Source organism: Paroedura picta, chromosome 4 (assembly GCF_049243985.1).
Source record: "Paroedura picta isolate Pp20150507F chromosome 4, Ppicta_v3.0, whole genome shotgun sequence".
Classification (NCBI taxonomy): Eukaryota; Metazoa; Chordata; class Lepidosauria; order Squamata; family Gekkonidae; genus Paroedura; species Paroedura picta.
This window is the reverse complement of record NC_135372.1, coordinates 63,743,208-63,769,323: the sequence shown is the minus strand read 5'-3', so window position 1 is coordinate 63,769,323 and position 26,116 is coordinate 63,743,208. Positions and strand designations below refer to the sequence as shown.

The window sequence follows — 26,116 nt, the reverse complement described above, 5'->3', positions numbered from 1 at the left end:
TTCATCTCAAGTCTGTTTTGTTTTGTTTTTCATAGGCAGAACACATTGTTTTTTAAAAAAATGACACCATCATGTTATTTACTAACTTACCACAGAAGAATGTACAGTACCCAGGTTGGCAGTGTGTGACATTTTGACTGCAGGTGAACCTCTGTTTAAAGAGTGTGACCTACTCACAGAAGGTGGACGAGAGGTCTGTACCATCAGCTTGGCAGAGAATGGGCGGTTTTCAGCAGCTTGAATTTGCATAGACAAGGCTGAAATGGATCGAGGGCAGCTTACAGAACGTCTTATAGGAGCTGATGATGCAGTAGACATGCAAGAAGGAGCTTTTTTTAAGGGCCGTTTCCAGTGCATTCTACCTGCAAACAAATACAGCTTGGTTAACAAACTGTTCCATTGCTTTCACACCACTTTCACCAGAAATTCCCCAGTACCAACTAATTTTTTGCCTCAAATATATACAAAGAGATACTAAATATATACAAAAATAAACTAAAAAGATATTTCTCCAATTTCCATGGACTTGGACACACCCTGCTTATAAAGTAGGCCTGTTCACGTATTTATTGCTTCAAGATTTCTGGTGACTTTGGCCACTGGGGTGTACTGGTTAGACTAGGATCAAGGACATCCAAGTTCAAATCTGCATTCTGGCCCAAAGTTATCCAGCAGTCCCTCTCTCACACATGCACATATATACTCAGCCTAACCTACCCAACAGGGTTCTTGTGAAGATAAAATGGAGAGGAGAACAATGTAAACTGCTTTGGGTTCATTGGCGAAAAAGATGAGGCAAGTAAGTAAATGAAATGATTATGATGATGCTTTAATTTATAGGCTGCCCCTTCCCAGAAACAGACTCAGGGCAGCTTACAGTATGGCAACAGTTGAAAACATCTTTAAAATATCACCATTCCATCTGCACCCTAGCTCCTGTTGATAACTATTCAGAGACCATAGTGGGAAGATCTCTTAAGGTGCAGGAATCAGCCAGCATAAATGGGTGGGGGTGAGGGGAGAGACATGATGGAAGAAGTGGAGGGAGGACCTGGTAGATAAGCACCATTTTACAGGCTTTGTGGAACTGTGTCAGCTCTGCCAGGGCCAGAATCGCAAATAATTGTGTGAAAAACTCTTGCTCAAGTAGCAGAACATTACTCCCAACTTCTTTCTAAAACTTAAATCCCAGCTCAATATCCCAGTAGCAATTAATTGTTCAAAAACTAGGGGGATCATTAAAAATGTATGGCAGTAATAATTACAATGTCCACTTTATAAATCAAAGCAACATTTCTGTGCTAAATATCTTATTGGCAGGGCCAAGTAATGCTGATCCCAAATACACATACACACACAAAACAGGCTTAAGGGAGATTCCTCAAGATTCCTCAGAATCAGAAAGAGCCGCTGAATAGGGTTTCTGGTCTGATAAATAATACCTGCATTTATGAATCTGACAATGCTGATGAATAAATCTTGCCAGTATGAAAAGCAGTCATGAACTGACTACATATGGTCATCCAATTCAAATCACTAAGAGCCCTCTACAATAAATCAACAGAGGAAGAAACATGGTTGTAGATCTGTCTGCACTGTTTAAGAAATTATGGTGCTCTACAGGTGATCTTTTGGAACTGTTTCTATGGTATTGCAATTCCCGTCAATACTTTGGGGTTAAATAGGATGATCATTCTATATTAATAAACAAGTTAATTTCTCTTTCTTCATCATAGTACTGCTGAAATACAATACTGTTACACCGGAGGTACTCCGCAATAGTAGTAATTATTATGACCTTAGCTATTTGGGGCAGAATTGGACTCCTCCTTCTACCTACATAACCATTCTATTTGGACCTCCATTCTTCCCAACACTGCTTTAACAGCTCACATGCCTTCAGTAGCACTCAAGATGGGGACACTGATGCAGAAGAACCAGGCAGTTCAAGAATCATTCCCTGATATTCATTCCCACTTACCTGTCAGGCTGCTTCCAATATTAATCTGCAATATTTCTAAGTCCCTGTTTTAGAAATCAGCAAAGATCTTGAGGCAGAAAAACAACAAGCAAGAACCTGAGGCTTAAAGGAAGCATAAGTTGGTTTGTCTCAAGCCAAGTAAATGTTAGACACATGGTTTCAAAATGACTACACTGTTCAGAGTAGCTGCAACTCACTGTTACAGGAACAGGCAAAGAGTATCCCTGGGGGATAAAGAGGACACAAGGAAAATTATCCACCTCCTTCACACTGGATGCCTTAGCCTGTAGTCTGAGGAAGTCCTACAATGGAATGGATATCTCTCTGCAGAAGACAAACACAGCGTACCCCTCATCTCTCAGGGATGCTATAATGAATAGCGTTACTCCTTACCAACCATTTCTCATCTCAACAATGGGCATTTTAGTAGTTCTAACTGAAGAGCAGAAACATACTACTCAGTGAGCTGCCTAATTCTTGCTGTTTTCCTAAACTTTTGTGACTGTATCACCTAAGAATCCAATGATGTGGAAGAGAGGAAAAAATGATTGGAGGAAAGAATAGCAGGTCTCTTTCCACAAGATGGAAAAGATGGAAAGGTTGGCCTTTCTGGTACCCCACTCCTTCAGCAACCATATTAAATTCCATGGCTTATGTGTAAAGTATTCATAAAAGTGTAGGGTACATCAGAACATCTTTTTATACACTTCAGTTCCTCTTTTTAACTGAAAATAATCCACAGTCAAGAGCAGCTTTTTGCAATCCAGCAATTGCTCAGTGGTAAAATATTTTTATTGTTTACATTTCATTAATACAGTATTTAGTTAACTTACTGGATCGCTCTATTAATTTCCTGTCTTCAAGTTCATAAGTGACCTTTTTCTCTCTCTTCTCATTCTGATCTTTTTCACCTTCCTCTTCCCATTCCGAAACATCACTACTGCTTTCACAGCTAGCGCCACTACTGTCGTTCTTCTTTGAGAATTGTGCACTCTCCGGCATCGAATAGAGGGGCTAGGACAAAAAATGGGGGAAGTATTAAAAATCTCCCTCCCTTTTCATCTTAATAATCTATTTCATCCTGATTATTCTAGCACAGTCTGTTTTGCATGATCACAAGTTGATTGTTAGTACAAGTGGTCTTTAAGCGTATCTGGCTATCATCTTTATTAATGTTATTGGTTAGATTCGGTGTTTTAGTCATGCTACTGGTGGTGAATTTCTCCAGCACAAGCAGTACTCTCCTGTCAAAAGGGACATACTCTGGCAGGGCACGGTTCTTTGTGCCAGAACAATAATCCTTGTGCTTACAGACCCCCAACTATAGAACAGAAGTGACGGATCCAGCCCAGTAGAAATGCTGAAGATGCTGCTTGCATAAACCAGTGGTCCCCAACCCCCTCGTCACTGGGCCATGGCTCCCTCTTCCCGCCCCCCCCCCCCCCACAGCGAGAAGCTCGCCAGGCTGCGAGCAAATCAGCCGCCAAAGCGGCCGATCAGCTTGCGGCCCGGCAAGCTTCTTGCTTTGGGAGGGGGCGGGAAGAGAAGCTTGCCGGGCCGCAAGCTAATCGGCCGCTTCGGCGGCTGTTTTCCTTGCGGCCTGGAGGGGCGGGGAGAGGGAGCGGCCGGCGGGGGCACAAACACGCACGCACGGCAAGTCTGCGCATGCACGTTTGCACCAGGGCTGCCGCGCACGTGCGGGGCCCCGGGTCGCCCTCTCCCTGCACCCCGGCACAGCAGTCCGCAGCCTAACAAAGGTTGCGGACCACTGCCATAAACCATCTTACATTCTGGAGAACTAGTTGCATTGAGTAGTAGCTATGGAGAACTGGCATGAACCACAATACAGGATCACTGGGGACATGAGCTTGGATGAAAGCATAAGAGGGTCAAGTTACCCATTTTTTCTCTTTCCCACCTCTAAAATATGGATGGAGATCCTCAGGGCGGGGTGGGTGAATAGTGAATGTGCTTCCCAGCTATCTTTAAATAAACGTACTGCTCATTTATGTATACTTATTCTCTATTTATATCCCATTTTTCACCCTGATTGAGGAGGCAAAGCAGCTTTTCACATAGTTCCCCCTCTCATAGAATCATAGATTCATAGAGTTGGAAGGGGCCTCATGGGTCATCTAGTCCAACCCCCTGCACTATGCAGGACGCTCACATCCCAATCGCTCATCTACTGTCACCTGCCACCCCTTTGCCTTCACAGAATCAGCCTCTCCATCAGATGGCTATCTAGCCTCTGTTTAAAAATTTCCAAAGATGGAGAACCCACCACCTCCCAAGGAAGCCTGTTCCACTGAGAAACCGCTCTAACTGTCAGGAACTTCTTCTGGATGTTTAGATGGAATTTCTTTTGAATTAATTTAATCCCATTCATTCTGGTCTGTCCTTCTGGGGCAAGAGAGAACAATTCTGCTCCATCCTCCATATGGCACCCTTTTAAATACTTGAAGATGGTTATCCTCCACTTAATGCTCATAACCACCACCATGTGTGGGTAGGTTAGGCTGAGAGATGGTGATGGTTCCAAGGCCACCTAGCAAGGCCACCATGGTTGAGTGAGGGATACAAGCCTTTTTCATCTCAGGCCCTAGTCCAACACACTAACCACTATACCATACTACGTGCTGGGGGGGGGGGAATCATCACTCATCTTTCAATCCATATTCTGCTCACTAAAATTATATTCTAAAATACGAATAATACAAAATTTTACAATACAGATTTAGATCTAAAATTATACATGCATAAGGATTAAGCCCTATGCAACAGAAACAGGTCTGAGCCTGCTATGTTTCATTCTAATCCTGTATGCGCATGGGACATTATACAGAGTAGGGGTCATTTATCTTTCACAGCACAAGAGAAGGAAAAGCAAGAGATTGAGACAAAGAACAGCCACAGTAACAATAGGCGAGGTCAGATAATTGTCCTTCCTCCCTCCATAAGGCAGACACAAAGCAGAACATCAGCATGAACAATCCTCTTGAAACAGCTCATTTATTGAAAGCCACCCCAGCCCTCCCCTGACAAGACTGTTAATCTTTTTACCAACAGAGAGGTTATGTTTTTATATGCTTGGACTCTGGTGGTTCCTAAGTGGGAAGTAAGTTGCTCAACATATAGTGGCCTGTTTGTCTTCCTATCCCTGAGCAATTGAGGATATAATGCAACAATGAACAGGACAGGAACCTTTCATGAATTACAAGTGAAGAATATGTTTCAAGTGGTACATAGTTAGTTAGTGCTCAGGAATACAGGTCCTTCATGGGTAAATTCCCAATAATTCACATCATAAAGGAAAGCCCTTGGATGATAAATGAAGAAATCCAATGTGGTATAATGATTAGAGTCGGGGGCTTGTAAATAAGGCCCAGGGGCTGGAATTAGACCGTCAATACCTAACTCTCATTCTTTACAAAAGACATGGCCAAAAGGGATTGTATCCCTCTCCGCAGGTTGGTGGAAAAATGTAAATAGGTGAGGCAGATTGGAGGGGGTTGGATGTCTAGTGGTTTGCCAGAATTGTCTTTAAATAGTGGACAGTCACTCATCCCGGTTATTAACAAAAAGTGGCAGCTGAATATTGCATCATAATACCTGAATTGGCTGAAATTTTGCAGCATTATTATACATGCTGAACTACATGTACAGACAATTTTTAAATTATCACTCAAGCCAAACCATACACCTCCCATAAACACATGCTCACAGAATGAGTACTTTATTTCCATTAGCCATTAGTGCCTCATTTTGAAATAGTGCAGTGTATCAAAATGGCCAAATGTGCACAGCAAGTATTTACATTTTTTGTGTCTTTGTATTCAGTATCTACTCTATGCCAGTGAATCCAATGCAGAGCATGGTTATTTCTGTTTACCTACTAGTGATCAGTTCACCTAACATATTTGTGATGTATTCATGCTCATTTGACATTCTGAGACTGAAAATTTCCTGAGAAATCCCCTACTTATGCCTCCTGACTCCAAATTGTATATGACACAAGGTGAGGGACTTAACAACCTCAGACAAGAGCGACTGAAGCTTATCTGTATTGCTCCCTGCAAGCCCAGGAGGCTCCAATTTCAACTGGGGTTCAGCGGGGAAGTTTTATCCCACAACAGCAGTGTCACTCATCAATACTATTCTCTCCAGCTTTGCAACATTAGACTCTTATAAGAAAGAAGGTTGGCACCTCTCCTTTATCTTTAAAGAGCTAACGGTATTGCAAGGAAGATCATTCCAATCTCTTGACATCTACCTAAACCATTCAACACCTAAGCAGTACTGAGAGCTGTTTTTGCATTAATCCGACTATCAGCCATGTCCCTATTCTGTTCCAGACTCTTAATTGTCTGACCTTTTGAACTTGGCTCTACTGTCAAATGCTCAGAACTGGGGAAGAAGACTAAAGTATCAAGAAAATAAAAACAAACTTAAAACTTCGCCAAACATTATTTCCCAACCAGTCTCATGTTTGTACATATTAAACCTGAATGATGAGTTGTTATTCATTGCTTGACTTTAATCTCAGAAATATTTCTACATTGTTGTCTTTAATAAATCGTCTCTTGGGTGGGGAATGTGTGTGTGTATGTATTTTTTATGGACATTCTGTCCCTAGAAGTACAATAGAATGAACCTGTCTTAATTATGTTAAGTGCAATGTGCCATCTAGAGGTCATAACTGGTCAGTTCAGGGCCTCCTAAAAATCCAAAATAATAATAGGCATTCTTGCAGTCTTTAGGCTTAGTAAAAGACAGATGAAATGGCACTGACTCTGCCCGTTTAACATGATCTTCCCAGGGCAGGGTGTTCTCTTCCCAGTCCCATCAAAAGCCACAACTTGTCTTCTGCAGCTCTATGCTGAAGCCTTGTATCCGGTTTAAATATTTTAATTTTAAAAGGTACCAAAGCAGTCTGTGAAGTACCTTCGGTCCACGTGGTCTAGCAGGCTTTCCCATGAGCTTTTCATCATCCAATTCACACTGTTCCAAAAGGTCCAAGATATCTTCTTCCTGAAAGTCAGAAGGATCACATGGAAAAGCTATAGGGAAACAAACACAGCATTTGCTTCTTAGCAGGGACTATTCTTCAGGTTTTCAAGAGCCTAATTAGAGTAAACCTCAACCTTACTGGAAGTACAGTATTTGCTGGTGTATGACAACTTTTTCCCCCTGAAAAACATGCCTCCAAGTGGGGGGGTCATCTTATACGCCCAGTCATCTTATACGCCGGCAAATACGGTAGACGCTTTCTCCTCTGTGCATAACATTCCCTGCCAACTACCCTTAATCCAAAACTTTGCAGGCAACAGTAGTCTAATCAACCATAATGAACTTTAATGCAAATAAGATAGAAAACATTTAATTAAAATTTCTGTTAACAGCCTTTTATGAAAATGCTAGTTTTTAAATGTTTTCTCTTGTCTACTGGTAGGTGCCGGAATTCCCCGAGTCTATATGTTCATACAGAGATGCAGGAGACATTTGAAACATGATAGTGATGCAACCAAATGAGATGAAAAAAGATAGTTCTTCCTTTTTGCCATCAAGTCACAGTAAGAGGTGGTTTCCCATTGCCTGCCACTGTGGAGCAACCCTAATCTTCCTTGGTGGTCTCCCATCCAAGAATTGATCTGGACCCTGCTTAGCTTCTGAGATCTGACAAAATCAGGCTCCTTAAAATAGAAAAAAGTGGGGTATAAAAACCTCCTCATCTCTCCATCTTGTCCGGGTCATCTAAATAGCCCCTACCCAATAGAATGCCCAGTTTAGGTACGTAAGGGTCACACTGGAGCAAGGAAAGCTGATTGCAAGCAATCTTGAATATATTTTCACTCATATCCTAGCCTTTTAACACTCCTAGGTGAATCATGAAAAATTCCACAATGATTTTATGAGATGTTTATTAAAAGACTCCATAATGTTTGAGGAAGCATCAAATTTGATATCAATAGTTTGCTCCACTAGTACCTTCATCTTTTTCAGAGGGTTGTTCATTTCCCGCTGAAGTGAGGCAGCTCTTCCAGCAAGGAATGTCTGAAAGGCAATGGCTAACAAACCTTCATATTTTTCGAGCAGCATCTTGTCATCAGGAGGATAAATTCGTCTACAGTTTTTTTAAGGAAAGCAGAAGAAAGATATGAAATTGGGTTACAATCTGACAAAGGGGATCAACTGAGCGTCTTACAACATTGAAATGAATTGGAGTCTTACAAGAGCAGAGGTGATCACTCTTAGAACTTCTTTTAATTCAGTGGGAAGCTCATGTGAACATATGAAGCTGCCTTACACTGAATCAGACCCTTGGTCCATCAAAGCCAGCAGTCTACTGAGACTGGCAGAGGTTCTCCAGGATCTCTGGCAGAGGTCTTTCACATCACCTACTACCAGATCCTTTTAACTGGAGACGCCAGGGATTGGCTGTGGGACCTTCCGCATGCCAAGCAGATACTCTGCCACTGAACCATAACCCCCTCCCCTTTCCCAGTAGTCTATGCTCATGTTCACAGGGCAGATTTGTTTGAACTTCTTCATCATGTATAACATATACTGCAATTACTCTCCATCTAGTTAAAAGCAACATATGTATGTGTGCGCATGTATGCTTTTTAATTGGGGCAAGTGTGGGGAAATGCCAACTATAAACATCTAAATAGGGACTCCGCAATCTACAGAAATAAGGTTTATAGTCTTTGAATATTCACTAAAATGTCAGTTTCAGGTGGGCCTGACATATGAGACATTAACAAAATAATGATGCATTCATAATTCCAACATATAACAATGGCTTTTAAGAAGCAGGGGACGAACCGCCCCCAGTTGTCCTCCTGCTTTCTTCTTGAAGCAGCTGTCAGTCCAGAACCTTTTCTAAGCCCATTCAACTGAGCTGAAGCAACCCATGATAGAACCCCAGAAATCATGTTGAATTGTTTTTTGAGCTTTCCAGTCCAATATAGTCTATGTACAGCTGGAGAGGCCAGAGCAAGAGGGTTCAAGCTCTATGGATCTGCCTTTCTGTTGTTTACAAAACTTAATGTGTACAATGAGGCCTATGTTTAAGAAAACTATTAAAACTCATCTGCTGAGGAACTCCTGTGCCTCTATCACAGAGCACCCTGTACTGTTAAAGATCCTGGACATGTTTCAGGATGCACTGTGAACTCACACAGGCTTTGCTAGTTGGGAATGTCAGTACCTTGTTTGAACCGACAAGGTGCCTCAGACACACACAACCCTGCACTGCCATTGTGTATCACAGGGCCTGATCAACAGTGACAGGCAAGCGATCTGTTAAAAAAAGCCTGTATGGCATTACTTAATTGATGAGGATTTTCCAGCAAACTGTTGTACAAACACAAATTTCCCTGTACCGAAGCTTGAAAGCAGGTCAGAAAAGGCTGGCTTGTGCTATTTAGGCAAAAAACCTATGCAAACTGATCCCTCAATTAGCTGGCAAAACACCTATGTTATCAATGTCATCATTCATCACCAGTCTGTGCACAAACTGGATTTAAGTACAGTCAGGTCGTTATTGCGTACAGGGAAGGGACATCTGTGGCTATTTCAGACAGATAAGGCAGAATCATACTTACCTGTAATTTCCCATGTGTCTGTTTTCATGTTGTTCTTTGGAAAGCTGCCTGCGTACTTGTGCAAGTCTCTCTTTCTAGAAATCAAGAACATTTAATAAGTAACACAATAAACTTCTTGTGAAGTGACAGAAATTGAACTTTCCCTAATTTAGTTTTTGTTCTGCTTTGTTTTAATACCAGTTCCTCTCTCCTCCTCTCCAGTGAGCGCCGCTGTTTCTCCCAGTCAGATGACACTGGTGACAGCCTTTTCATGGAGCCTTGACCATAAAGTCTCTTCTGAGCTTCTGCTTTTTGCTGGGCCAAATTTTTCCTTTTGTCACTTGTTCTGGGATGAATATTACAGTTAGGCAGACATGATTAAATTACAGAAGACAGTAATGCATCCACACTTCACATAATCACTTATATCATTTCAATGTACTGTTGAATAACCCCATAATAACATTTGCAGAGATACTACATGGCAATCACTTAGAGGCCCTCTAACCAAATAATATTTACTATCTTCAAGTGTTGCCATTAAGCCTATGTTTGGTTTGCCCTGTTCTCCTCTCATTTCAATGTAGCACAAGCATCTTTCTAGTAGCCCTTGACAGGCCAAGCAAAAAAGGTTTGTGGCCATTATCCCATAAAATAATCTAGAGCAGTGGTCCCCAACCTTTTTTATCACCGGGGACCACTCAATGCTTGACAATCTTACTGAGGCCTGTTGGGGAGGGGGTAGTTTACTCCTCTACTCTCAACCACTGCCCTAACGCTCTCTGATCGCTATGGTAATGTTTAAACATCCCTTCAAAATAAGATACAGACACGCCACAACAATGAACATAAGGAGCATTTTATTTTCATGGAAATTTTAACTGATGACAATGACAAATCAATGGGAACCCTGAGTTTGTTTCTCTGCAACGCGATAGTCCCATCTGGGAGTGATGGGAGACAATGACACCCGAAGTGTGTTGTAAAGGGCTGGGGGGGATGAAGTAAAGGGGGGGGAGAAGGCGTCCTTTGCGGCCCACCTCCAATTAGTCGACGAACCACACGTGGTCCGCAGCCCACAGGCTGGGGATCGCTAATCTAGAGCTATCAGAAGGAGTAGGAGCCCATATGAAGAATTCAAATGCTACAGAGTACCCAAGGTTGGGTCCGGGGTCGGGAGTGAGTTATGGGTTCCCCTCAACTGACACACATGTGGTGCCCAAACTGAATTCGGACCACATCAAGCATGGACAAGGGGCTTCACAGCCCTCCCCTCATTCCATCCTCCTGACCAGAAACTGTCCTGCAGAGTGCTGCTTGGCCTACTGGGGAAACCTACATCTTCCCAGGGATACACGGGGATTTCCCTAACAGGGAAAAGAAAAAAGGTCTTCTAAAAGGTCTTCTAAAGTGTAATGTGTAGTTCTACCCTAAGAACCAGATATTAGCACCCAGACTGACTGACTGGAATATGCCACCTGAAGAGACTGTTCTATAGTAAGGCTGGCCTTGCACTGTCTAGAGCTCCAAGGATTTAACCAAATCAGGACTCATCCTGCTCTCTAATGTGTTCTCTAACAAGGTAATGCTTGTCAAAGATTCTGCTTAAATGCTTGCACTGCAAAGCTGTTAAACAGTCAAAATAGTTTAACACAAATGTTTTCTGCAAAGCATTTTCTATTCCTTTGGAACATTAAAATATAGTATTTCCCTATTCGTAGCTAAAGAAACAAGTCATATAACTGTACCTTATATTGAGCAGCTTTAATGCATTCAGCAGAACACCTTTTTTCACATCATAGTCAATTTTTTGATCGGTACCAAAGCTTGGGGCTCGATTAATCTGAAGAAATCCAGAAGACAGCACAGTAAAGCTTCAGGAATGTTTTGTCTGCTGGGTAAAAAGCTGGGGAACAATCTGTCTCCATTGCTCTTTCTCTCACTTACACCCATGCATACACACACAGACAATATTGGGACCAAATTTCAGAAACAAAAGTAGCAATTGTATCCCCCATATGTACACACACTCTGCCATGTGCTAATCCTAATCACTTGTACATTGCCTATTGATCATATGTAAAATGCCACAATTTTGGGGCATTATCAAACGCATTCACATTGCAATTGTTTTCTTTTATAGTTATAAACTAATAAAGTATCTCAGCATGAGAATTTGTGGGATATCCCAGTGAGAGTGGATTCTCCTACCTAAATGCATATGACAACAATCCAAAACATGATTGCACACTGATTGAAATAAAGCATGAGCCAAACGGAAACATTTATGAAAAATATTATTATGCTAGTGTGCTTTCAATGAACATAGAGGAATTGTTTTGCTGCCAAGAAGAAGTAATTGTAACAGAAATTGTTCGTTTAAGGGCGTTTACCTTCCTCTAAGAGCCTCTTGTGGCGCAGAGTGGTAAGGCAGCCGTCTGAAAGCTTTGCCCATGAGGCTGGGAGTTCGATCCCAGCAGCCGGCTCAAGGTTGACTCAGCCTTCCATCCGTCCGAGGTCGGTAAAATGAGTACCCAGCTTGCTGGGGGGTAAACGGTAATGACTGGGGAAGGCACTGGCAAACCACCCCGTATTGAGTCTGCCATGAAAACGCTAGAGGGTGTCACCCCAAGGATCAGACATGACTCGGTGCTTGCACAGGGGATACCTTTACCTTTACCTTCCTCTATAAAGTGAATATTTTTGTATTACAAAATAGAGCCAAAAGGAAAACTCAGGTGCTGTCCATGCACTCTGTCCAGCATCTTTATTTAATGGCTACAAAGTATAAAAAGCAACCACAAATGAAGCTTTGTGTTAGGCACAAACTTTGTATTCAGCCACTTCCGTAGAGTTCATGCTGGACCCCTTCTCAGTGAACTGACCCTGCTGAGTATCATTCAGATCCACAGGCAGGTTCAATCACCAGTGAGGATGGCCGCTACTAGTGGGCCATAAACTTATGAGGCACTTATATAGTTAAAGGAGCAGATTTCCACTGGACCCTAGCCCAAGCTTGAAATATCAAATTCCCTTATTAGTGCCAGGGGCATGTCACCTAGCTACACTGAGAAATATATACTAAAGGAACAAAACAAACAAAGCAAAAGATGTTGCTTCAATAAATATATTATCAGAATATCTAGGTTCTTGTTCGCCAAACTCTCTGAGTCCTAGCTCAAACCAGAAATGGAACAAGAGGGCCATGGCTGGATTCCTCTGCAGCTTTCAAAACTTGAAGACAGTGGCCTGACAGCACATGGCACAGCAACTCTGCTGAAACTAAACAGGTAGGTTCTGGGTGGTACCTGGATGGAAGATCACTCAAGAGCCCTAGGGACACTGCTTTGAGTTCCATAATGCGAGAAAGGCAGGGTCTGATAAATAATCATTGGAAAGGAGAGAAGGTGGATCAGTGCCATTGCACTGGGGGAGTTCAGCATTTTCTGAGGCACCATTCCCTCAGGGCAAAGGATGCAAGGGGGAAAAAACACTCATCCATCAGGCATCCCAATCAGATTTGCCAATATTCACATTCTTGAAGCTGCAGCTTTATCCAGAATGGGGTTTAAAAGGAGTGCACTCTCTTTAAATGCTGTTTAACTGCTGTCATCCCGTTTTCCCAGATAATCCCCAAAATTGTTTATGCCCCAGTAATTGTAAATATAATCCCCCTCTATATCCAGCTGAAAGAATACCTGATAAATAGAGAGCCAGTTTGGTGTAGTGGTTAGGAGTGCGGACTTCTCATCTGGCATGCCAGGTTCAATTCTGCACTCCCCCACATGCAACCAGCTGGGTGACCTTGGGCTCGCAACAGCGCTGATAAAACTGTTCTGACCGAGCAGTGATATCAGGGCTCTCTCAGCCTCACCCACCCCACAGGGTGTCTGTTGTGGGGAGAGGAAAAGGAAGGTGACTGTAAGCCGCTTTGAGCCTCCTATGGACCCATTATGCACGGGGGTTTTAGCGCACATTCGGGGTGGAATGGCGGCGACTAAAATCACGGATAACGCACGGAGCCGGCTGCAACTGGCTGCAGCTTCGGTGCATGCCGCCGAAAAAGCCGCGTCAGTGAAACGCGGAAGAAAGCGCAGCTTCCGGGTGAGCGGGGCGCAACCAGAAGCGGCGCCCGGATCGGCGCGTGCATAATCAGTTACTCTGGGTTTTGCCGCCGTCGCGCCCCGCCCCGTGTATAACCGGTATGCGTCGCGTCTTCCCCCTCCGCGTTTTCCATGTGACCCGAAATCGCCGTTTCGGCGGCCGTGCATAATGGGCCTTGGATAGGCAAAAGCGGCATATAAGAACCAACTCTTCTTCTTCTTCTTCTAAATACCTATAAGGTACTTTCTGGCTATTTTTATGGCTTGGATAGAGCCAAATGCACACTCCTAATTAATTTTATACACTCCCTTCTGCTGTGCAACCCACAAGCCCCAGGATCTGAACTCAGAATATTCAACCTTCCAGGCAGCTTCTCTTTCCTGAGTACTATCCTGCAACAAGGACTAAACCACTCCACTGCAAATTGGCTGAGATTCATTGACTTCCAAGTTTCTTGTTGCCTTTGCAGGACAAAGTTTGAATTGCTGGAATTGGGTTTCTTCAACCCAAATGTGTTAACTTGTTCCTCTCGCATTTCCAGTTTGATGTTTCTGTCTTTCATTCAGTTTCATTTGGAGTTTCTTTTCCTGTTTCCTTCTCTGGCTGTCTTCTCCAAGACATTCAACAGACTCCCCCTTCTTGCTTACAGCCTCCTGTCCAGACTCATAATTTAGAGCTTGAAGAAGAAGAGCTGTTTCTTATATGCCGCTTTCCTGTACCTGAAGGAGTTTCAAAGTGGCTTACAATCACCGTCCCTTTCCTCTCCCCACCACAGACACCCTGTGAGGTGGGTGAGGCTGAGAGAGCCCTGATATCACTGCTCGGTCAGAACAATTCTTAGTGCTGTCACAAGCCCAGGGTCACCCAGCTGGCTGCGTGTGGAGAGCAGGGAATCAAACCTGGCTCAGCAGATTAGAAGCTGCTGCTCTTAACCAAAACACCAAGACGAGCATTCATGACTTGGATTCTGAACTAACTCACTCTCCAACTCAGTCCCACATTGACTATTCATGACTTACTCTGTTGCTTTAAGAATGGGACTTACTTCATAAATCAAATTTTCAGATGACTACTTCTGCCACTGATGCAAAGTTCAGTACCATCCCAGACCGTTTTTAAATTCCTTGGAAGTTAACAGCAATTGGGAGCAGCTGACTGTCTGGAAAATGCATGGAGCACTGTGCAGATATATATTCAGATCTATTCAACAGACACCCAAAGAAATTGTATATCTCTATGCACAATGTATCCATTAATGTACTCAACAGGAAGAGATGGTTTTCTCATATGACCAGAACAGACTTCTCCATTTGAAATAAGAACTTTCAACTTCCTTCCACTAGATGGTGCAAGGGGGACTGCTTTAAAATTAGATACTAGCCTATTAGAAATGTGAAGGCCCTTGTACTCATTAGGAACAATCGGTGACAAAAGAAGAGGGTGGTGTTTCTGCTTTGTTTTAAAGTTCTGCAACACTAAAATGGCAGCTAAGTATTATTCTGTACCACCTGTAAAAGTGAGACAATTTCTAATTGAGCAGGCCTCCTCCTACAAGACCCCTCCACCCTGGAATGGGAAAAGCAATGAAGGAAAGACTCACAGATGCTAGTATCATAATGGAATTGAAATGTATTATTTTAACTCTTTTAATTGGTTAATGTTTATGTATCATATCATGTTGTGAACCACCTGAAGCCTGCTCACCAGGAGGGGCAGCCATACAAATGCAAATATAAATAAACAAACGACTTGCTCTCTCCCTACAGGATCACAGAGAGAGGACTGCACACACAGAGCACTACAGCCCTTACACCTAATTTCAAGCCACTTTAGAAATGGCCCTGAGAGTCCAGACTAATCTCTTTAATGTCTAAAAGTTATCATGGTGCAAACCTTGAAGATAATTTTAAATTTCTAGTACACTGAGGAGTTCATGGGGTGCCCTTGAGTAAGTCACTACTCCTTAATCCATCCAGCAAATTACTCTCTCTGAGAAAGAAGAGGGCATTGCTTGGAACTGTAGGAAAGCCTCTGAGAAAGGCTACATTCAAAATCCCTTTTTCTTTCAAGCAACAGAGGAAACAGCACCACTCAGTGGTGAACAACGGAATGGCTACTAATGTCATTCAGCCACAGGCCTTTCACAGTTTGATCATCAAAGTTTGGCTGTTTTATGAGCAGTATATAGAAGATGAACACAAAGCTCCTGGCTCAAATAATCAGCTCACTAGAAGAACTCACAGCAAACCCATATTTCAAATGCATGTAACTGAGAGATTGCACATGCAGACCAACTGGGGGGCAGGAGGACAAAAGGCAGGAGGACCATGGGGCTTCCCCACAGTCGCTAGGACACAAACAGGATTTCAGAAGTACACTTCCTCTGAAAACTGAGGTCCCATCTAGCATTCTTTCAACTTTTGTATAACATATGAGCCAGCTATCAGATCCAAATATTAACAAGTTCTGAACAACACTTGACTTTTCCCCTTCACTCTCTTACACAGACTGAATACTATTCTTTTCATGTTCTTCAGATTCATTTGTAAACAACTTACCTCTAAGAGCCATGGCTTGAGTTTTCTATCCAACAGAATATCAAACCCCAGAACTTCAAAGCAAACACTGTCACTTCCTGGAGACTGTCCCGGTCTACACATTCGGTAAGCATGAAGGACGTGTGGCTCTGCTACTATAAGTGTCTTCACCACCAGTTCCTGAGAGGAGTCGGGCAGAACAGCAAAGATAACAGAATGATTTTTCTTTGAGATCACAGAAAGATAACAGTCAAAAGTAGACTGATCCAAATGAATGTAGAAAATTTAACCGACAGCAGATTTCACTCTAAATCACAACTGCCTAACAATTAATGTTGAGATTTAATGATGACGGCCAATGTGTGTTGCTCAATGCATTTATGAGTTGTCTAGAATAATCCAATTCTTGGTCCATTTCCCACCTTCAAGAGATGAAATAACTGATTTCCCCAAAGCATGACAGATCTTCCTGCATTCATGACAAAATATCAGTGTAGGGTAGGACCTGGGAGACCTAGGTCTGAATCCCCAAGTCTGCCATGAATACTTGTTGGGTGACCTTGGGCTAGTCACACACACTCAGTCTAAACACAAAAAGTTGTTTTGAGGAAGATTTAAGGCACTCTGATTTCCTGCTGGGGGAAAAGGTGGAATATTTTATGAAATATAAAGCAGCATGAGGTCTGTCCTGTAAAAAGTCTAGAAAATTTAAGAACTCACATACTTATACATCAAAAACCGGATTAGATTCCAGTCCAGGCTGATAGGAGAAGGGTACTTTTACTACACTAAAATACAAATAAGCACAGCTATTGCATATTAGTTGTTTCTTACTGAAATATCATTCCAGAATTTGGAAACATCAAGGTGATTTGTTTGTAGAAACTCAGTAAACCACTTTATAGAGCGCTTACTGCCTTTGTCTTCAGTTTCATCCCGATCAAAACGTTCATTATGCTTATTTACAGAGTAATTGGTCAGGTGCATGTACAGCTGGCTCTAAATGCAAAAGACAGGAAAGAGACTCTAATCAATAGGAAATGGAAAGACATTTTGGAGGTGAGATTCTAAAATTGAAGGTGGGGATACATTTGAGCAGCACCAAGAAAACTGACCATACCTCCACACTTCATAATTTATACTTAATGATGATGACTACTAAACACTGACTTATTTAACAGCCATTATCAAGGATATCAACAGAAAGATACCTATGAATAGAATGGGCATTCCAATGTTTTGGAGTTATTCAATGATAGAAGAATTACACAAACAGTATTGTTGCCCTATCCCAGCACAAGATTGGAAGTCAGATTCACATGAATTGAGTCTAGCTGTCTGCTTCAAGTAAAATAAATATCTTGCTGGATTGGTGTATATATGCATTGTTGTTGTAGCACAGATCGCACAAAAGATATGTGTACACAGCAAAAAAAAAACCCCAGAGTGGTTACATTTCATCATTACAGATGTTTTTATACCCATAGTCTGCCCCCCCCATAAAGCCTAGCAAATTCAAACACCGAGTATTTTTTGCCAATTTGAAGCAGAAATGAAAATCTCATCTCCGTAGTGCATGGGAAAGCCAATATTTATCTGCATATATTCTTTGTTTATAAAACAGAGATTATAATAATCTATATGCTTATTTTGCAGGTGCATGAGCTGGTCATTATAATTACAATTCTGCAAGTTGTAATGGTTAGAATTAAGAAAACATACATATTTTATAATCTAACAATATAAAAATTGCCTGTCCCAGCTCATGTTAACTACCTACCTAGTCTAGCACTCATTCTATCCAACAGCAGTTTATCTAGTTGCCCTTCTAAGCAGAGCAATATACAGAAAGTTATCCTTTATTGCTTGACGCCAGGATCTGGTGATCAGTGAATGTTTTATTCATGCTAGTCTCTGTCCAAAACAGCCAGAATTTTTCTCCTCATATCAACTATTCTAGGTTATTTTTATGATCTAAGGGAGGGGGAATTAAAATTAGAGATAATAAAAAGAATGGCTGGCTAACAATGAGTTCATTGACGTTCACAAGACTCCCCCCCCCCATAAGAACTTTTGACAAATGCATTCTGGGAGTTCCCCACTTAATTCCCACAATAGTATGAGCTTCATTCAGATCAGGAGCACAGGGTGTGAAGAGAGGAGGCCTAAATATTCCCCCTGCACCATTTCTCCAATATGAAATCACTTCAGGGTGCTGCTATTATCTGGAAGGAGAAACATACATATATTCTTATGGCTGTATGTGCACTTTTTCAATAAGGCAAAAAGCAGTTCCTTGGGACAATTTCAGGCCAGGAAAATGGTGCAGAGGGAAATGCTTAAATGGCTTATCTCTGCACACCAAGGTCCTGCTCTCAACTGGGTTCCTGTGACATGGAGCTTCCAGAACATGCCTGATCAAAAGTCTACACAGTAATCATGAGGACTTCAACATGTCAGTCAGCCCTAAGTCGTGACCAATATCTGATGTGAAGTTTCATCCACAAGTGTAATCTCAGTCTCTAAAATCATTTTAATTTCACTGGTTTGTGGTTGGAACCACTTCATTTCATTCATTTATTCATATGACATGGTTCCATGTATTAAGCATACAAAACGGAAAATCACCAGTATATTGTATTCTGTTTTTATGGGATTCTGGAAAGCAGCTGATGGTGATGCACATCTGACTTACACATTTAGGAATTTCACTCCCTTTTATTTGGGCCACTTTTAAGAATGTAGGTTTTTAAATTATTAATCTGAGCCAACATCAAGATAAGGTAACATACATTAATAGCGCCAACGCAGGGTGAAAGGAAAACTGGAATACTACTAGAGTCAGAGAAAACAAGAACTACAATTGCTTACAATTATTTTTTCACAAAGCTTGATAACTTTTATCTCAATTCAACAGGAATCAAATACAAAGGCAGATAGTGGCCAAGACAAAGTCATTTTCCTTGAGCCAGAGAAGCTTATTTCACTTCCCTACCATTAGAAAGACTATGTAGCACTTTTTTTTAACCAGACATTCACTTACCAGATTTGAGTCACTGGGAGTATGATACTTCTCTGTACCCATTCTCACTAGTCCATCATGATATAAAAATATTTTTAATGGATCACAGGAAGTTACCAAAATGTACACTCTTAAATCAAACTTGTAGCCTTCGATAAGAAAGGGCTTCTCAAGGTATTCCTGGACTATCAGGTGTTCTTGAGAGTGCAGCTTTTCTCCATTTCTTATAAGAGAGATCCTGGTTTGAAGGAGGAGAAAAGACCACCACAAAAAGTACATTAAAACTGAAACTTGAGCTACCCTTTTGGAAATATATTTTCAGGTCCAACTAGCCACTTCACAAAGACCTTGTCCCTGCAGATATTTACATTTGCTTCAAGATAAAACCCCATGTTACTTTCTACACATTGGCTATGCGGACCTGAAGCTATACTATGGCTACAAGTTCTTAATGACAACTGTATTTATAAACAGCACAGAGGCCTGAGTGAAACAAGGTTCTGCTGTCAGAGACCGAATAATCTTGGATACCATTATTTGCCCCATCATGGAGTGCATGTAACATATTAATTATCATAACTCCTGTGTGATAACTGCACTTCCAGTGAGGTAGACCCTTAAGGACCATTTTAGCTCACACTGTTTTCTCTAACATATCCAGCTGCTCTGCTGCCCAAACCATTAATTATGTTTTCATATATTTACCCTATACAAACTATTACAGCTTTTCTTAATGAAGATGGACAATGACTTCAGCTACATTATTATATTTCAATAAAAATAATCATTTATAGTTGATAAACATTTTGTAAATTATATTATGTTATATACTCTAATAACATAGAGCCAACATAGTGCAATCAAATTACAATCTGTGAGACATAGGTTCAAATGATTTATTTATTTATAATTAAATGTAAATACCACCCCTCTCAGTATTACCAGCTTGGAGTGATTCACGTCATTTAAAATACAAAATTGTAACAAATAATCTAAACAGTTAAAAAGCAGTTTAAAATACTCCAAACCAGCATCAGCTGAAAAGCTTAGATTCTGCACCACCTTGTCCTATTCAGGGGTTATTCTCAGAGGGCCCATTCAGATGATATTGTTTAGTTGTTTACTGGCCCTAACCAAAAGCCTGGTGGAAGAGCTCCATCTTGCAGGCCTTTTGGGACCAAGAAAGTTCCTGTAGGGCCTGCAGCTCTTCTGGGAGATCATTCCACCAGGTGACTGCCGGGACCAAAAAGAGTTGCCAGCCCCTTAAGTGGAGACAGGGATTCACTGCCCCATGGCCCACCCCCACCCCCACTGCCAATCAACTGGCCAGCAAGGAGACTTACCTAAGAAAGAGGAAGGCCCATACTATACATTCATAGAATCATGGAGTTGGAAAGGATCTCCAGGGTCAACATAGTCCAACCCCCAGCACAATGCATGAAACCCACAGTAACCCCAATTACATGTCCAGATGATGCCCTCTGAAGAAAACTAGAATCCCTGGCCTGGAGGAAATTTGCCTCCCAACCCAATAGTAGCAATCGGCATTTCCTTGGGCACACAAGAAAGAGCCACAAGAGCCAAGCAATGACACAATCCTTTCTCCCCACCAACTCACAGAAGCTCAATGGTAGAAGCTATTTTTACCACAGATTTTTTGCCCAAATATCAGTGTGTCAAGGTGACACTGCAGTGTGATGACATCACTTCCTGTGTGACAAAAGTGATATGGCCTGGAACTTCCTCTTTCTCCTGGTAAGTCCCCTGCTGGTTGTCAGTAGGGTCCTGGTAACTCAAATGTCCACACAGCCATGGAAGCTTGCTCGGTGACATTGGACCAGTCAAATATTCTCAGTCTAACCTGAGTCATGGAGTTGAAGTGAAGACAAAATAGAGAAGAGGGGAATGTTGGGAACCACTTTGGGTCCCCACTGGAGATAAAAATGGGGCATAAATGGATCAATAAGATAAAACTAACAAGCCAACAGGGTCAACTATAAAACACTATTAGTGTGAAATAAAACAAAATCAGTCCACTATTTAATTTTTTTCTAAGTATTTAACCATTACTTGAATAGCATATGGTATTTTGCTGCTTGCCTTTCAACAGAAAAATACTATACACAAAGTGGAAGTTATAAAAAGGAAATAAAAGATTAACTAACACAAAAGGAGTCTTATTTAATATTGCACATACCCATGCCCCATGGCACCATTTGCTGGCTTGACTATAAAGGTTTTCTGTCTGCGCTTTCTCTTGAGTTCTTTTACATAGTTTTGGAATTGTGTATATTCTGCTGGGAAGATCCATGTCCGGGGAATGAAGCTATATTCCTGAGGCTGAGATTTGATCATTCTGAAAAACAAGAGAAGCAATAGTATAATATTTTTCTTGTTTGAGATTAAATTCTGCTCTGTTACAAAGTTGCGCACTATCATACTGATTCTCTGAGTGCTCCATAGGAGCCGGGGCCATTACCTGGAAAAGGTACACAAATGTACACAAATTAATAACAGAACTATCTCACAGCAAGAGGAAAACTTGAATACGTGTTTTGCATTAATATCTGCATCCACAGACTCACCTGAAACCTTCAATACAACACATGTAATTTAAATATTTTCTTCACAGGGGGACCTCAAGGAACAGAATTTGTGCATGCACTATTATATTACCCAGGTCCTCTGGGGTTTTTATCCTTTTGTGTGTATGTGTGAGACAAATCCTACACATATGTCTATCATTCATTCCATTAATTGAAACTGTCTGGTGTAATCCAGCTTCCTTATGAGTCCAGTGTTTGGGGCATTCAAAGAAAGGTTCACATGGAAAAAAAATATTACCTACAATGATATGTAGAACTCAGAGTGCTTCTGAATGTTCCTTTTGGTTACAGAAGTTGCATCTGTGAAGGCAGGACTGGTGCCAAGAACATCATGATCTTGGTACAATAGATAGCCTGTTACAAAGCCCACTGGCTTACTATTTGACACAAACTTCAGAAAGTACAATAGTCTTTGTAGATAATTCTGTGTTCAAGAATCCTTTAGCCTAAAAATATCTACCCTGCATTTGGTATATTGGAATTAACACACTACACATACCCACAGGACACACACACAACTTATAACATGAACAATCCTGGGAGACTCTTAGACTCATGTGTCTAAGTCATGATTATATTTACAAGGTCAAGACACAACTTAGTATGCTCCAAAGTACACAGTACCATACTTGCATTTGTTTCACATTTCAGAGAAGATGTCTTTTATAGACTAAATGTTAAGAGATTGCTTTTGTATAAAGAGAATAATGTTGTAGTTTTGCCTGGATACATACTATATATCAGTATTCTCCATTGTGTAATCTAGTTTTATTGTATGGCTTAGTATGTGGAATGCTGTATGCAGAACACTGAAAGGGTGTAGTGGTTGAAGTGCTGGACTAGAATCTGAGACCCAGGTCTGAATTTCCACTCTCCAAGGAAGTTTGCTGGGTGACCTCAAATCGATCACACACACATTCAGACTAACCTATCCCACAGAATTGTTGTGAGTCTAAAATGGAGAAGGGAAGAATAAAGAGGGCATAAATGAAGTATAGTAAATAAATAAAATGTCTTGTGCAGGTCTTTATTGCCTGGTTTGTCATTCTGTAATCCACCCTGTGTTTCAGCAAAAGAAAGGCAGATGACAAATTAAATAAATAAATGTCATGCTCAGTAATCCATAAAATGAAAAGTGCATGCAGGTGTCAAAAACAAATCAGAGTTTGTTCATGATGTGCACAAATTTGGTTAATTACAAGGGTGATATGCTTCCCCCTTCTTCCACCCACACCAAGACTGAAGCCTTTATTCTAACTCCAATTATCCATGAAATCCATACACTGGCACCTGATACCTGAGATTCCTAGCAATGGTTTAATCTTAGCTTAGAACACCAATTATTGAGAAAGAAAGAAACCTGTTTCTGACTTTAAAAACATTGTACCCAAGCCTCCAGCAGGATCTACAGCACCTCAAGATTGAGTCCCTGCTTCCATATGGCTAGAAAATTCCTTATAGAAGGGCAACACATTTTAAAAATATAAGCACAATCAGTACATATAAATCACTAGAAAACTAGGGACCACTATTTCATACCTACTTTAGCTTAATGGGATGGCGTATAAAACATGGGCAGACCACGTTTTCTGGCTTTGATCAGGAATATTATTAAGGATCCATTTCTAGCCTTCTGTATTCTTGTACCACTTCTAGACTTCTTTCTATTATACTCCTGCTTCAGCTTGAAAGTCTTTAGTAAAAAGATTCACAAGCATGTGAAGCGTCCTCAGTCATGTAACTTTCTGACCTACCTGGCTGACAATTTCATTTATCAAATGGTAGATGAACCCACAAGAGGTTCAGCCATACTGGACTTAATACTGACCAACAGGCAAGAGTTGGTGGATGAGGTGAAGGAGGTGGGGACCCTAGGGGGAAGTGAACATGTCCTCATAGAATTCCTTTTGAGATGGGGAGCCAAGGAAGCTTGTAGCCAGACGCGGATGTTGGATTTTCGTAGGGCAAACTTTAATAAACTCAGAGACATGATGAGTGTCATACCATGGACGAGAATGCTGGAAGGGAAGGGAGCATGTGAAGGGTGGGCGCTACTCAAACAAGAGCTATTGCATGCTCAATCAATGACTATCCCAGAAAGACGAAAACACTGCAGGAGCTCTAAGAAGCCTATTTGGATGAACAGAGAACTTCAAGAGGAACTAAGATAGAAAAGGAAAATATGTTCAGGAAATGGAGGGAAGGACAGAGCTCTAAAGAAGAGGTTACTACAGGTTACTAGGCACTGTAGATCAATCATAAGAAAGGCCAAAGCTGAGAGTGAGCTAAGATTGGCCAGGGAAGCCCATTGTAACAAGAAAAGTTTTTTCAGTTATGTGAGGAGCAAACGTAAAGTAAAGGAGACAATAGGCCCACTGTTGGGTGCGGATGGACAAACTCTAACGGAAGATGCAGAGAAAGCAGAAAGGTTAGTGCCTATTTTACATCTGTTTTTTTCCCACAGGTCAAAGTGTTTAGGCACATCTAGAGATGGCCATAGCCAAAGGACAGTGACTGGGTGGCAGGTTAACATGAATAGAGAGGTTGTCGAGAGGCATTTAGCTGCACTGGATGAGTTCAAATCCCCTGGTCCGGATGAAATGCACCTGAGAGTACTCAAAGAACTTTCCAGAGAACTTGCACAGCCCTTGTCCATCATCTTCGGAACCTCTTTAAGGACTGGAGATGTCCCGGAGGACTGGAAGAGAGCAAATGTTATTCCGATCTTCAAAAAAGGGAGGAAGGATGACCCGGGAAACTACAGACCAGTGAGTCTGACCTCTGTTGTGGGGAAGATAATGGAGCAGATATTAAAGGGAGCGATCTGCAAACATCTGGAGGACAATTTGGTGATCCAAGGAAGTCAGCATGGATTTGTCTCCAACAGGTCCTGCCAGACCAACCTGGTTTCCTTTTTTGACCAAGTAACAAGTTTGCTGGATCGGGGAAATTCGCTTGATGTCATTTACTTGGATTTTATTAAAGCTTTTGACAAGGTTCCCCATGATGTTCTGATGGATAAGTTGAAGGACTGCAATCTGGATTTTCAGATAGTTAGGTGGATAGGGCATTGGTTAGAGAACCGCACTCAAAGAATTGTTGTCAATGGTGTTTCATCAGACTGGAGAGAGGTGAGTAGCGGGGTACCTCAGGGCTCGGTGCTCGCCCGGTACTTTTTAACATATTTATTAATGATCTAGATGAGGGGGTGGAAGGACTACTCATCAAGTTTGCAGATGACACCAAATTGGGAGGACTGGCAAATACTCCGGAAGATAGAGACAGAGTTCAACGAAATCTGAACACAATGGAAAAATGGGCAAATGAGAACAAGATGCAATTTAATAAAGATAAGTGTAAAGTTCTGCATCTGGGTCAGAAAAATGAAAAGCATGCCTACTGGATGGGGGATACGCTTCTAGGTAGCACTGTGTGTGAACGAGACCTTGGGGTACTTGTGGACTGTAAACTAAACATGAGCAGGCAGTGTGATGCAGCGGTAAAAAAGGCAAATGCCATTTGGGGCTGTATCAACAGGGGCATCACATCAAAATCACAAGATGTCATAGTCCCATTGTATACGGCACTGGTCAGACCACACTTGGAGTACTGTGTGCAGTTCTGGAGGCCTCACTTCAAGAAGGACGTAGATAAAATTGAAAGGGTACAGAGGAGAGCGCCGAAGATGATCTGGGGCCACGGGACCAAGCCCTATGAAGATAGGTTGAGGGACTTGGGAATGTTCAGCCTGGAGAAAAGGAAGTTGAGAGGGGACATGATAGCCCTCTTTAAGTATTTGAAAGGTTGTCACTTGGAGGTGGGCAGGATGCTGTTTCTGTTGGCTGCAGAGGAGAGGACACGCAATAATAGGTTTAAACTTCAAGTACAACGATATAGTCTAGATATCAGGAAAAAAATTTTCACAGTCAGAGTAGTTCAGCAGTGGAATAGGTTGCCTAAGGAGGTGGTGAGCTCCCCCTCACTGGCAGTCTTCAAGCAAAGGTTGGATACACACTTTTCTTGGATGCTTTAGGATGCTTAGGGCTGATCCTGCATTGAGCAGGGGGTTGGACTAGATGGCCTGCATGGCCCCTTCCAACTCTATGATTCTATGATTCTATGCCCCTGTTGATACAGCCCAAAATGGCATTCGCCTTTTTTACTGCTGCATCAGTAAATCTTCTGGAGTATTTTCCAGTTCTCCCAATTTGGTGTCATCTGCAAACTTGATGAGTAGTCCTTCCACCCCCTCATCTAGATCATTAATAAATATTTTT

The 26,116-nt window shown here is 41.7% G+C and overlaps 1 protein-coding gene across 10 annotated transcripts in view; it reads right to left on the bottom strand.

The window, feature by feature from the left end:
* The window catches only part of TTLL7 (tubulin tyrosine ligase like 7), a 104,375-nt gene that overhangs the window by 27,982 nt on the left and 50,277 nt on the right, over positions 1 to 26,116 (bottom strand). For 9 of the 10 annotated variants that reach the window (XM_077333168.1, XM_077333170.1, XM_077333163.1 and 6 more), the window contains 11 exons: positions 21,431 to 21,589; positions 19,255 to 19,471; positions 17,046 to 17,210; positions 16,233 to 16,391; positions 11,319 to 11,413; positions 9,769 to 9,916; positions 9,592 to 9,665; positions 7,970 to 8,105; positions 6,926 to 7,012; positions 2,815 to 2,995; positions 91 to 362 (listed from right to left, as the gene is read on the bottom strand). In XM_077333168.1, coding sequence (XP_077189283.1) covers positions 91 to 362; positions 2,815 to 2,995; positions 6,926 to 7,012; positions 7,970 to 8,105; positions 9,592 to 9,665; positions 9,769 to 9,916; positions 11,319 to 11,413; positions 16,233 to 16,391; positions 17,046 to 17,210; positions 19,255 to 19,471; positions 21,431 to 21,589 — 1,693 coding nt within the window. The remainder of the gene's footprint in view (positions 1 to 90; positions 363 to 2,814; positions 2,996 to 6,925; positions 7,013 to 7,969; positions 8,106 to 9,591; positions 9,666 to 9,768; positions 9,917 to 11,318; positions 11,414 to 16,232; positions 16,392 to 17,045; positions 17,211 to 19,254; positions 19,472 to 21,430; positions 21,590 to 26,116) is intronic. The other variant, XM_077333169.1, reaches the window with a different exon arrangement.